Source organism: Saimiri boliviensis, chromosome 7 (genome assembly GCF_048565385.1).
Source record: "Saimiri boliviensis isolate mSaiBol1 chromosome 7, mSaiBol1.pri, whole genome shotgun sequence".
Lineage (NCBI taxonomy): Eukaryota > Metazoa > Chordata > Mammalia > Primates > Cebidae > Saimiri > Saimiri boliviensis.
In genome coordinates, this window is record NC_133455.1 from 67892289 (window position 1) to 67906298 (window position 14010).

Below are 14010 nucleotides of genomic sequence, written 5' to 3' on the forward strand. Positions count from 1 at the left end.
CCTCAAAAACTTGCTCTGCCTGCCTCTTGGGCCTTGCTGCACAGATCAAATGAATCTTGGTATTTGAAAGCACGTTGTAAACCAGAAAGCACTGTGCACAGGTCAGTGGCTATTATACAGGGGTAGAGACCTATGGCAACAACCAAGGTATCAACCAGGTTTCAACAAAGGAGCCTCTTTGGGAACAGCTGAGGTCAGACTTTCCCACTGTGCACCTCCGCTTCCTGGACTCCTCCCAGCTTCTGACTCCCTGGGAGAGGCCTCCTGACCACCTCCCTCCCACCCCAGTGAACATTGGATGCACACACAGCAAGGACAGTTGTCCGAGCTAGCTGAGATTTTATTTTGGACCAAAAAAAAAAAACCAATTCAATTGTTTTGCAGTTGGAGGCATGGGCAAGGTGGGGGGGGGGGGTCCCCAGGCAGTAAACTCCCCGTGGGTGGGCTGAGGGCTAGGGCTGAGCGTCGAGTGGGTCTCCTGTTCCCTGTGCTCTCCTGCACAGCGGCCTCCCTCCCGGGCTCTGGGGCAGCCTCAGGAGGGGCAGGCTGGGAGGGGCTGCCACAGCTGTTCACTTGGACAGGACATCAGAGGACTCGGACACCAGCCTCCCATCGCGGGTCTCAATCTTCTTCACAACCACAGCCTTGGTGGAGCTGGTGCGGCTGAAGGTGGAGCCCCCACCAGGGCCAAAGCTGGAGCCCAGGCTGTAGCTGAGGCCGGGGCTTGTGAGGCCCCCATAGGCAGAGCTCAGACCACCTGGTGAGGGGCAGAGGTAGCCACATCAGTACAGGAGGCCACCCCCAGCAGGCTCCATGCCCCTTCCCCCTGCTCACTCCCAACACAGCGCCCCAGGGATGGGAGGTGAGCCCACCTCTGCCCTGACCAGTGATTGTATGGTCCACTAATCTAGAACTGTCAGGGAAAACCAGGAGCAGGGTGGGAAAGAGCTGTCATATATATAGCTGTGTGACATTGGACACGTCATTTAACTGGGCCTCAGCTTCCTCAGCTGAGGACATTTACAGGAGTTATGTAAAAAATAAATTACATAAAGCACGTGGTACACTTAGCGCAGTGCCTGGCACACAGCTGTAGTTTATTTGGGTGCTTTCTAATAGTAACTCTATTACTGGGGTCCTGAGTATATCCCCCACCACCCTGGGATTCTCTCAAGAACAGGAATGCTCAGGCTGAGGTCACTGTGAGCGACTGAGCACAGCCTCCTGCCCGGAGTTGAGGCATCCCAGGGCCCTGAACACCCACCTGCATAGCCGCTGGTGGTCTTCGTGTGGATACTCATGTTCTGCATCCCGGACTCCAGCCTGTACCCAGACACATGGGGTGTCAGGACCAACTCCTAGCCCTTCTTGGCCCAGAACAGCAGGACCCAAGTCCCAAGGGACTACAGAAGGCTCCCACCCTCCCCACCACAGGTCCCAGGGATAGGGAAGAGGGTCCCATCAGAGGTTCCCACACCCACCGGCTCTCCTCGCCCTCCAGGAGCTTGCGGTAGGTGGCGATCTCGATGTCCAGGGCCAGTTTGACATTCATCAGCTCCTGGTAGTCACGCAGCTGCCGTGCCATGTCCTGCTTGGCCTGCTGCAGGGCTTCCTCCAGCTGCTGCTGCTTGGCACGGGCATCCTTGAGCGCCTGCTCCCCACGATGCTCAGCATCTAAAATGGCGGCCTCCAGGGAAGCCCTCTGTGGGGGTAGGGGACAGGTAAGCAGGTCACCTGTGACACTGTAAGGCCCCCTCACCCTAACTGGACTAGATCCCTGGGTTCTAGAGTTTCCTTAAAGCAGCAGAGCTCAACCTTACCCTGATATATATGACTGATTACGTAAAGCAGCCTTGGGAGCATGCATCCCAAGCCCCAACATACCTCCCTTATCCCCCTTTCACCTCTCTCCTGGCCCAAGGGACCTTCCCTGCATTCCTGTTTCCCAGAAGCAGACTGAGAAGCTGAACTGTGGCTACCCCTCCAACTCCTAAACCCTGGTCTAGGATTCCTTCCCGGACTCCCAGAGCCCTCCCTGTTTCTGTGCTATCTCCTCTCACCAGGATGTGCCCGAGGATCCCCTCCCACCCCCATCCCAGCCCATACCTGGCCTTTGAGGCCCTCGATCTCAGCCTGGAGCCGGCTGATGTTCCGGTTCATCTCGGAGATCTCAGTCTTCGTACGCCGCAGGTCATCGCCGTGCTTCCCAGCCAGCTTCTGCAGCTCCTCGTACTTGATCTGGTATACGCTCTCCGCCTCAGCCCGGCTGCGATTGGCGATCTCCTCGTACTGCGCCTTGACCTCAGCGATGATGCTATCCATGTCCAGGGAGCGGCTGTTGTCCATGGACAGCACCACAGACGTGTCGGAGATCTGGGACTGCAGCTCTCGGATCTCCTGTCGGGGAAGAAGGCAGGTGGTGAGGCCTCGTCTCTACACACACAGAACCCCCTTTTCCACAGCAGACTTCCTTAGGGAACAAGACAGGGGCAGCAATGGAGAGGAGTAGGAGGGAGTTAGGGTTAAGGAGAGGGCAAAGTTCCTGAAAAAGGTAGGTGCACCAATACTAGGTACATAGTGGGATCCAGTGAAGCTCAAGGAAGGGCTTTGGGGAGAGAGTTGCAGCTGAGTCACCACACTCTGCGTGATGACCTCGGACACGATATTTCACTTCTCTGAGCCCACTTTCTCATCTGTGAAATGGAGTAACGAATCTTTCCTCATGGGGGAACTGAACATGTAGAACAGGACTAGCTGAGCTAATATTGGTGGCTGTGATTAGTCAGCAGTGGGCCCTTGTCTTCTTAGTGCTCTGGGGGCTGGAAGGAGCCTCTGGCTGAGTCTCAGGATGGGGGTGCTGACTAGGCTGGGAGACCCTCACTCTCCTGCAACCAACAACATACCTCTTCATACAGCTGCCTGAGGAAGTTGATCTCGTCAGTCAGTCCTTCCAGGCGAGACTCCAGCTCTACCTTGTTCATGTAAGCTTCATCCACATCCTGGGGGATAAAGAGGGAGGAGCCTGAGCTGGGTGTCCACACCCAACCCCAACCGAGGGGCTCCCAATGTCCACACGATGGCCTGGTCACAGGACCTCCTAATTGCCCACTTTGTGGCCTGATCTTCCAGCCCAGCCTCTGCCCGTCACAGGTGCATTCCCAGCCCACACAGCTTCGCCTCTGCTCCCTGCAACATGCCCTCTTCCACCTCCTCCTCTAGGGAGCCTTCTAGGGCCAGATCTTCAGTTCTACTGCTGTTTTATAAACCATGTCCCAACATCGATGTCAAGAGTTCTGTCCAAATGCACCTAACTACCACTCTATCCTTGTCTACCTTTCTATGTACCCAAATGTTGAAATAAACGACTTTCTTCCACTACTTAGGAATATTTAGGGCCAGAACCCTGAAAGCCTCTTAGTTTGAGTCTCCAAGCCCCAGCCTCCAGTGTCCAGATGGGAGTAGGGAGACTCACTCACCTTCTTGATGAGGACAAATTCATTCTCCATCTCTGTCCGCTTATTGATCTCTTCCTCATACCTATGAGGAAAAGACTTAGAATCATGAAGATGAAGGCAAAAAGGAGGTTGCCCTTGGTCTTTTGGGAGACAGGGGCATTGTGACGAGCAGGAAAACTCAGTTCCCAAAGATGCAGGATATGAGAAGCCTGGTCCTTCTGCCTTCCCCAGCTGCCCTCTCCCACCCCTGCCCCACCCTCAGCCAGCGGGAAGGCTGGGAGCAGGAAATCTCTCTCCAAATCCATGAATACACATCAGATTGGGCACCTCGAGTGTTCATGGCAGGGCCTGACACGAGACCTCAAACAGAACTTTCTGGAGTTTGCTAGAGGTCAAGGGTCAAGACTAAAGAGGGGCCAGAATGTTAAGTACAAAAGTGAAGCCTGTTGGCCGCCTACAGCTCCCATCTTCAGTTTACAACGTAAACACTGACGCATAATTTGTTCTCCAAATCCAGACAGTTTAGATTGAAAGGGGGTGGGTACTATCAACAATTATGCCAGGAGCCTGGGCATAAACAGACTGTCCCGACCAAACCTCATCATGTGGTCACCCTGACTAGATAGGACTGCACTGCTCACAACAGAGGGCCATGGGGACGTAGGCCTCTGGTCCCAAGGGGTGGAGGAGAGCAGGGTGACTTCTCTCTCCAGTTGGGTGGAGGGTGGGAGGTGCTCACTTGTTCTTGAAGTCCTCCACCAGCCCCTGCATGTTGCCAAGCTCCGCCTCCAGCTTCAGCTTCTCCTGGCCCAGAGTCTCCAGCTGCCTCCTCAGGTTGTTGATGTAGCTCTCAAACATGTTGTCCATGTTGCTCCTAGCCGTTTTCTGCTGCTGCAGGAGACTCCACTTGGTCTCCAGCATCTTGTTCTGCTGCTCCAGGAACCGCACCTATACGAGGGAGGAGAAAGCAGAAACGTCCACATCAGGCCAGGCTCAGAGTCTGGAGCGAAGCAAGCACTGTCGTTCCCTTAAACCACTCTCCAAAGTGAGGACTCCAAACCCCAGGCACCTGGTTAGCTGTTCTGGAAGGATCACCTATGACCAGGGGGAGAAAGCAGGTGAGATGGTGAGTTGGGTGGGGAGTAATGTCCCTCGAGCATTGGATGAGGGAAGGAGTTAGAAGGAGACAGGTAAGAGAGTTATGTTAAAGCTGTATTTGCAAACCTATTCATCTAATTTAATTTACCTAGATTGTACATTACAGATCAATAAAAATAGCCAAGCTTTCTAAAGATGCTAACATTGAAAAAGAGGCCGGGTGTGGTGGCTCACACTTGTAATCCCAGCACTTTGGGTGGCCAAGGCAGGTGGATTTCTTGAAGTCAGGAGTTCGAGACCAGCCGGGCCAATGTGGTAAAACCCCATCTCTACTAATAATACAAATATTAACCGGGCGTGGTGGCGCCCACCTGTAAATCCTAGCTACTCAGGAGGCTGAGGCAGGAGAATCAGAATCACTTGAACCCCGGAGGCAGAGGTCGCAATGAGCTGAGATCACACCACTGCACTCCTGCCTGGGCGACAGAGTGACTCTGTCTCAAAAAAAAAAAAAAAAAAATGTGTAACTCTTTCTAAACTGGAGGGTTTTGGAAGACACAGAAATCTTAAGGGTACAGTCTAATTCCCACCACCACTCTGCAAATCCCTCTCTTCTTTAGGTCATTCCGTCCCAAAATTTTTAAAAAAAAAAGTGATTATTATAACATTTTATCCTAATGGAATGTGGGGAAGCACTGCTGAAGTCCTTACGTAAGTTTGAACAGACAAAAACTCTTGGATTGCCGGGCACGGTGGCTCAAGCCTGTAATCCCAGCACTTTGGGAGGCCGAGGCAGGTGGATCATGAGATCAAGAGATCGAGACCATCCTGGTCAACATGGTGAAACCCCGTCTCTACTAAAATACAGAAATTAGCTGGGCATGGTGGCGCGTGCCTGTAATCCCAGCTACTTGGGAGGCTGAGGCAGAATTGCCTGAACCCAGGAGAAGGAGGTTGCAGTGAGCTGAGATAGCGCCATTGCACTCCAGCCTGGGAAACAAGAGCGAAACTCCGTCTCAAAAAAAAAAAAAAAAAAAAAACCTCTTGGATTTAGGGGCTCTCTTAATCATTTTATAGTTGAAAAAAGTAGGACTTAGCAAGAGAGTCCATGACAGGAACCCGCCGAGCATGCGAACCAAGAATTCAGACTCCGAAGCCTATGCTTAGCTGCTCTCTATCAGGACCCCAGAGCTAGCAAAACGCAGTCAACAAGCCAAGTCCAGACTCTTGGAGCGCCAAGGGCACCGGAGCACAGGCTTCCTGGTGCTCCGGGTTCCTCCCGGATCACTCTGCCCCAGGATTTTCCTCCTCCCGTTCCCACAATGCCTCCCAGGAGCCAGTCAGCGTGAAGGGCCCAATCCTCGGGGCCGCCGGGGGCCCGAGGCCCCTAGGGCAGCAGAGTCCCAGGGCTGCAAAACCCGGCTTGGCTCCTGCTGTGTGAACGTGGAGCCAGGTCGCTGGGGCGGACCCGGGGCAGGACTCGAGAAAGGGACAAGGGCTGAATGGGCGAGGAGCGAAGGCGGGCGGCAGCGTTATCTGAAGCCATAAACTTAGCAGGACGTGAACCCCGGGCGGGGCGTCCCACACCCGCAGACTTTGAATCCCGGATGGGCTTTCCGAGGCCAGGCTCTGGCGCCTCCTCCCCCCCACCCCTGCTCCTCCCACCCCCGACGCCGAACTCCACCAGGTGAGGAGCGCGTCCGGAGACTGCAGCCCCTCACCCCACCCCGCCCCGCCCCGCCCGGCCCACGCCGTCGGCCCAGGGGCCAGGGTATGACTCATTCAGTGACCCCCGCACTCAGGCCTCCGGGCGCCAAAGGCCTCAATCAATATTTGCGCGTTTGAAATGAGTCACCTACTTCCTTCTCCTAGAATTCTAGAATCCCACCAAACACCTATTTAAAAAACAAAAGGAAGAACAAAAATCACAGAGGCACCGTTGGGGAGCCCCTGGGAGAGGGGAACCTGGAGGAGGGTAGTCCCAGAACAGCTGGGACTGCCGCAGAGTGAGAGTTTAAAAGACGATCAGAACTCGGGTTGGGGTGAGAACAGTAATCACTATTATTTTTTATAGTTTGGGGACAGAATGACCTGGGGAAGAAAGAGATTTGCAGAGAGGGGTGGGGGGAACTACGCTGTATCCTTAAGATGTCTCTCGCTTCCAAGACCCTCCGGTTTAAAAGGCAAGGAGGAAGCCCCAGGATTCATCCCGGCCGTCCAGACCCTTTCCCCACCCTCACCCAGCCCAAACCAAGGTGCACGGAGGGGTGAGTCGGAGGTTGGAAGGTTATGTCGCCAGGGCTGGCGAGTCCCAGCAGGACGCCAGTGGTGGGCTGGAGATGTGCACCGGGACCGGGACTGCCAGGAGAAAGAAAGGGGCTTCGGGCACAGTCAGCCAAGCAGGGGGACCCTCACCTTGTCGATGAAGGAAGCAAACTTGTTGTTGAGGGTCTTGATCTGCTCCTTCTCCTGGGTACGCACGGCCTGGATGTTGGGGTCCACGTCCAGCTTAATGGGGTTCAGCAGGCTCTGGTTGATGGTGACGGCGGTGATGCCTCCCATGCCCATGCCGCTGGCCCCAGCATAGCCTGCACCCAGGCCACCGCGGAAGCCAGCGCTGCTCACTCGGGAGAAGCTCGAGGAGCTCGAGCGGGCACTGGGCCCACTCGTGAAGGAGCGGCTGCTGAAGGCCCCGGGGCCAGAGGTGGACACCCTGTAGGATTTCTGGGTCACCCTGATGGACATGGTGGAGGCAGGAGTGAAGGCAGGCGAGCTGAAGCAGGGAGAGATTCCAGAAGGAGCGGAGAAGCTGCTTCTTGGACGCAGGCACTCAGGAATGGCCTTTTATAAAAGAGAGCCCAGCCCCAGGGTGGGGAGGAGGCCTCCTACCTGAGTGGCTAGCACCAGAGAGGGCTGGGCCTAACCCAACACCTGCCACCTCTGGGCAGGCCTCGGGTGGGGGCAGCAGAGAGCTGCTGCCACCCAAGGGCCCGCGGCAACCCTGGAGCCCACTCCAGCACCACCCCCAGAAACCCAGGGAAGGGCAATTCAGTGAACATGAAACTGGAAGAAATCCTGTCCTGGCATAAGCTCCTGTATCAAGGAGACTTGCCTGGGTCGTCCAGCCACTACAACCCTGACTCCTGGGTCTTGTCTCCCTCCTTCCTGGGGGAAATAAGCTGGAGGACTGGAGGACTGGGAAGTATGGCAAAAAAGGGTCTCCTAGCATTTGGGTCTCCTCTGAGCTGCTGACGCCCCAAAGACACTCTCCTGTGTTCTCCCTGATTGAAGCCATTATGAGGGCCTGCCCAGGCTGGATGACAGAACCCCTGGAGTCCAAAGCCTTGAATCCGAAGTCAACCTTTTGCCTCATCTCTCCAGGTTACTGTTCTACCGCTAGCACCTGGTGCAGTGCCAGGAGGGGCTGGGTAGATATTTGTGGAATTAATGTATGAATAAACATCACACACACACACACACACACACACACACACGCGCACACACACACACACACACACACACACACACACACACGGAGTGTCTGTTGTCCCTCTGCATCTGAAGAGGCAAGACAAAAGGAGATCCTAGGCCAGACGCAGTGGCTCATGCCTGTAATCCCAGCACTCTGGGAGGCCCAGGCGGGCAGATCATGAGATCAAAAGATCAAGACCATCCTGGCTAACACAGTGAAACCTCGTTTCTACTAAAAATACAAAAAAAAAAAAAATGGCCGGGCGCAGTGGCTCAAGCCTGTAATCCCAGCACTTTGGGAGGCCGAGGCGGGTGGATCACAAGGTCGAGAGATCGAGACCAACCTGGTCAACATGGTGAAACCCCGTCTCTACTAAAAATACAAAACATTAGCTGGGCATGGTGGCACTTGCCTGTAATCTCAGCTACTCAGGAGGCTGAGGCAGGAGAATTGCCTGAACCCAGGAGGCGGAGGTTGCGGTGAGCCGAGATCGCGCCATTGCACTCCAGCCTGGGTAACAAGAGCGAACCTCCGTCTCAAAAAAACAAAAAAAAACCAAAAAATACAAAAAAAATTAGCTGGGTTTGGTGGCTCGCACCTGTAGTCCCAGCTACTCTGGAGGCTGAGGCAGCAGAATCATTTGAACCTGGAAGGCAGAGATTGCAGTGAGCAGAGATCCAACCATTGCATTCCAGCCTAGACGACAGAGCGAGACACCATCTCAAAAAAAAAAAAAAAAAAAATGTATATATATATATATATATATATATATTAGCCAGCATGGTGGTACGCTCCTGTAATCCCACCTACTCAGGAGGCTGAGGCAGGAAAATCACTTGAACCCAAGAGGCAGGGATTGCAGTGAGCTGAGATTGCAGTGAGCTGAGATTTCACCACTGCACTCTAGCCTGGGGGACAGAGTGAGACTCCATCTCGATGAAAATAAAAAAACGGAGGAATCCAACACAGCACTTTTCCTGAACATAACCCAGAGCCCTCCTTTCCTCCCAAGGTCCTAGGATCCCCTGGGCCAGGTTAACACTGTAAGCCTCGCTGAAGGGCCTGGAGAGTGACGAGCAGGGCTAGAAGGCAGGGAAGGCAGGGGTCGGGACTTCACAGTTCTTAGGCTCTTTGTGGAAGTCATTCCCATTGCTCCCAGTGAATGAATCATGGGAAGTGAGATAGGATGGCAGGGGGTACAGTGGAGTGGGGTGGCACTGGTCACCCCAGGGAAGGGGGTGACCACCTACTGGGCAGACAGATGCACAAATTCCTCCCCCCCCCTTTTTTTTTTGAAGTTAAAATTTTATTTATGGCCTGAGTGGCATATAAGATGTATTTTCCATGCTTCAAAAAGAAAAAAAAAAAAGTCTTCAGCAGGTTTCTGGCTTCTGTCCCTCCCTATGCATCCTACCGTTCTGTTTCCTGTTCTTAACTTTCTCTGTACCTGTGGGAGTCATCAATGGGGAGTGTCACAGGGCTTGGGAAGAAATGACACATTGAAGACAAGTGGCCTCAAACTGAAACCAGGTGGCGATGCTACCTGGACCCTCCTGCTTTTCCCAGCTCCCGATGGGCCAGAGGAAATGGAGGAAGAGTCTCTGCACCTGTCTCCCTGATCCTGTTAGCAAAGTGAGTCAGGAAGGCAGGTTGAGACACAGCACGCACCTGTGGGAGGCTGAAGAATGGGGTGCCAAGCAAGGCACCCCAGGCCTGGGTGGGGCGGGCGTGGGTGGAAGGCAGGAGGTTTAGGTCCCCAAGGCAGAGATTCCACCTGCAATTACCTGATGGCTGGGCTGGGTTCTCTGGAAGCTACTGCAGGGTGTGATGTGGGGACTGGATGAAAATGAACTGGAAGGACCAACAGATGACACCCAGATCCCCTTGGGGAGAGGGACAGGTGACACATACCCCTGACCCAGGGAAGGGGATGACCACCTGCTGGGAGGACAGATGTACAGATTCCTCCCCATCCTTCTCTGGGAGAGACACCCAGGCTCACAGACAGACAGGCACATAGGACCCCTACTCAGAAGTACAGAGAAACCCAGAAGCCCCCTCTTTGGAGGGCAGACATAAAGCTAAAAACACACAGACAAGCTCCCTTCACAATGCATGCATGCATGCACACACACACACACACACCTGTGCACGCACATCACATTGAAGTCCCTTCCAGAAGACAAATGCAGAGATCCCCAGAGTGGGCTCAGTGAGTGGCTCCTTCTGCCTTCCACTGTTTTCTTCCTCCCTCCCTTCTCTTCCCCCATCTCCCCTCCCCCCCTTCCCCCCTTTCCCCTCCTCTCCCCTCTTCCCCCCTTTCTCCCTCCTCCCCCCTTCTCTATCCCCTCCCCTCTTCGCTTTCCTCCCCCACTTGCCTCCACCCCGGCCCTGGCCTCCTGCTGTGCTGAATGGAGCCAGGGAAATCCAGTTAGCACCTATTTACACCAGGCCTTCTCCCAGCTCCTTTAAACAATGCCTAATTTTCTGAAGAGTGATTTGAATAAATGCTACCCCCTCCCCAACAAACACTTGCACCCAGAAGAGCTGAGAAACCTTTTCCAGAAGACCAAAGGGAGGAGCACTGGGCCCAGTGCCAAACCTGGGACAGGGAAGGCAGAAGGAGGGAGGGAGGGGCTGGTCAGACGGGTATGGCAGCCCTGGAAAGGGAGGACAGGCGCTCTCCCTATCTTCCCTCCCCCATGCTGGCTGCTGTTAGAGGGAGCAGGGAGCTCTCAGGTTCTGATTTAGGCAGCACAAGGAGTGAAAAAACAGCACCCCAAAGCCCTTCCTGAAATTTCAGTCCTCTCCACCCCATCTTTATGGTTCCCTGGTTCTAGGAGTGTCTCTTGTTTAAGGTGAGGACAAAGGGGGTTGCCAGAGATCCTGCAGTATTCAGACTGGAGGGCTGACCCAGACCTTACCCAGCCAGGGGAAGCCCCTTTTTTGTGGGGCAGCCCAGAACAGTCCAGGGCCAGAAGTGTTTGTGTGTCATTTGTCAGCTCTCTATTGCCCAGAGACCCCAGCCAAGCCTTCCCCCTGATGCCCCAGGCCCCTCTCAGTGCAAGAGAAGAGGCCAGAGTTAGCCTCTCTGATGGCCCCTGCCTGGGGTAAAGGCAGAAGGGGAAGGCCCCTGGGACTAGGGCCAAGGGATGAGGGAAGAGAAAACCAGACTGGGGCGGGCCCAAAGGTACAGCTCCTTATAAGGCATTGTGGTCTACACACAGCTGCCTGCCCAACAAAAGGGAACAATGTGTTTGCGGTGACTGCCCTACCCAGACAACTCGGCCTCAAACCGCCTCTCCTGGAGAGTGAACCAGGGAAGGAGGAGACACTCTCTCCCTGTGGGCCAGGAGTGGGGGCCAGGCCCCCGACTCCTGATGGTGCAGGATAATTCACAGGAGGCCCTGAGTCCCTGAGCAGTGGCTTAAGTCTGGGGGCCAGTAGGGTGGGCAGGTAGCTGTTATCATCACTTTAATTATGGGAAGAGATGGTCCAAACAAGTTTTGCTTAGTGATCAGGACTGATGATCTCATTCACAGCAGCATTGTTCATAATAGCCAAAGAGTGGGAATAAAGCAAATGTCCACCAAATGATCAATGGATTTTTTTTTTTCTTTTTTGAAAAGGAGTTTCACTCTTGTTACCCAGGCTGGAGTGCAATGGCGCGATCTCGGCTCACTGCAACCTCCGCCTCCTGGGTTCAGGCAATTCTCCTGCCTCAGCCTCCCAAGTAGCTGGGATTACAGGCACGCGCCACCATGCCCAGCTAATTTTTGTATTTTAGTAGAGACGGGGTTTCACCATGTTGACCAGGATGGTCTCGATCTCTTGACCTCATGATCCACCCGCCTCAGCCTCCCAAAGTGCTGGGATTACAGCCTTGAGCCACCGCGCCCGGCCAATGGATTTTTTTAATATGGCATATCCAAGCAATCTAATGTTTTAATTAAAAGGAATGAACTACTGATGTATGTTGGATGCAGATGAGCCTTGAAAACCATACATTCGGCTGCGTGCAGTGGCTCACGCCTGTAATCCCAGCACTTTGGGAGGCCAAGGCAGGTGGATCACAAGGTCAGGAGATCGAGACCATCGTGGCCAACATGGTGAAACCCTGTCTCTACTAAAAATACAAAAATTGGCTGGGCATGGTGGCATGTGCCTGTAATCCCAGCTACTCGGGGGGCTGAGGCAGGAGAATCACTTGAACCAGAGAGTCGGAGGTTGCAGTGAGTCAAGATCGTGCCACTGCACTCCAGCCTGGTGGCAGAGTGAGACACCATCTCAAAAAAAAAAAAGTATGCTCAGTGAAGGGAGATAGTCATAGAAGACCAGATACCCTATGATTCCATTTGTATGACATGTGCACAATAGGCAAAGCATAGAGACAGGAAGTAGATTCATGGTTGCCTAGGGTGGGGAGGAACAGAGGCAAATGCTAAAGAACAAAGGTTTCTTTTTGGGGTGATGAGAAACTTCTCAATTTGAGGGTGGTGGCCAGGCCCAATGGCTCTACCTATAATTCCAGCACTTTGGGAGGCCGAGGTAGGAGGATTACTTGAGTCCAGGAGTTTGAGATCAGCCTGGGCAATATAATGAGACCCTTGTCTCTACAAAAAGTACAAAAATTAACTGGACGTGGTGGCACATGCCTATAGTCCCAGCTGCTCTGGAGGCTGAGTTCTGAGGATCATCTGAACCAGGAAAGTTGAGGCTACAGTGAGCCAAGATTGCATCACTGCTCTATAGCCTGCCTGGGAGACAGAGTGAGACTGTCTCAAAAATTAATAAATAGACAAACAAACAAATTCGATGACAGGGAAGCTGCACAAGTCTGTAAACACACTAAAAACACAGAACATCAGTGCCAGGGACCTGAGCGTTGGGAAGTGGAAATTATGGAGAGGATTTCAAGGAAACTTCAGAAACTGACATTGAAGTGGAGGAAGCCCTCATGATGTTCAGGCAACTGGAACTACAAGCTTCAGATTGTTGAAGTATATGGTATGTGAATTACAGCTCAACAAAGCTGTAACAAAAGGAAACCACAAAAGCATAAATGAGCTACATGTAAAAAGCGGGGACTTGGCCGGGCACAGTGGCTCATGCCTGTAATCCCAGCACTTTGGGAGGCTGAGGCAGGTGGATCATGAGGTCAGGAGATCGAGACCATCATGGCCAACATGCTGAAACCCTGTCTCTACAAAAAAAAAAAAAAAAAAAAAAAAAAAAAAAAAAAAAAAAAAAAAGGCCGGGCCCGGTGGCTCAAGCCTGTAATCCCAGCACTTTGGGAGGCCGAGGCGGGTGGATCACGAGGTCGAGAGATCGAGACCATCCTGGTCAACATGGTGAAACCCCGTCTCTACTAAAAATACAAAAAACTAGCTGGGCGTGGTGGCGCGTGCCTGTAATCCCAGCTACTTAGGAGGCTGAGGCAGGAGAATTGCCTGAACCCAGGAGGTGGAGGTTGCGGTGAGCCGAGATCGCGCCATTGCACTCCAGCCTGGGTAACAAGAGCGAAACTCCGTCTCAAAAAAAAAAAAAAGCGGGGACTTTGTGCGCAGCATAAGGAGTCAGGAGAAAGAAGGAAAGAGTTTGTTAAGATACCCCAGGTAAAGAGGCCTTCTGCCTCTGGGTTAGGGCAGCGCCCCAAAACTACCTGAAATCCCTTTAAAGGATGGGGCATTTAAAAATGTTATTGTTGGGGTTGGGCGCGGTGGCTCAAGCCTGTAATCCTAGCATTTTGGGAGGCTGAGGAGGGTGGATCATGAGGTCAAGAGATTAAGACCATCCTGGTCAATATGGTGAAACCCTGTCTCTACTAAAAATACAAAAATTAACTGGGCATAGTGGCACACGCCTGTAGTCTCAGCTACTTGGGAGGCTGAGACAGGAGAATTGCTTGAACCTGGGAGGTGGAAGTTGTGGTGAGCCAAGATCGCGCCACTGCACTCCAGCCTGGGCAACAAGAGCGATACTCCG

At 53.3% G+C, this 14010-nt stretch overlaps 1 protein-coding gene across 1 annotated transcript; it reads right to left on the reverse strand.

Annotated features, from left to right (window-relative positions):
• Window positions 1–314: 314 nt before the first annotated feature.
• KRT8 (keratin 8) lies at window positions 315–7392 on the reverse strand. The gene is made up of 8 exons (XM_010349852.3): window positions 6969–7392; window positions 4195–4403; window positions 3477–3537; window positions 2904–2999; window positions 2107–2397; window positions 1482–1702; window positions 1265–1323; window positions 315–757 (listed from the first exon to the last, which is right to left on the reverse strand). The coding sequence occupies exons 1-8, from the start codon at window positions 7296–7298 to the stop codon at window positions 570–572; spliced, it is 1455 nt and encodes a 484-aa protein (XP_010348154.2). The 5' UTR covers window positions 7299–7392; the 3' UTR covers window positions 315–569.
• Between the last annotated feature and the right edge of the window lie 6618 nt (window positions 7393–14010).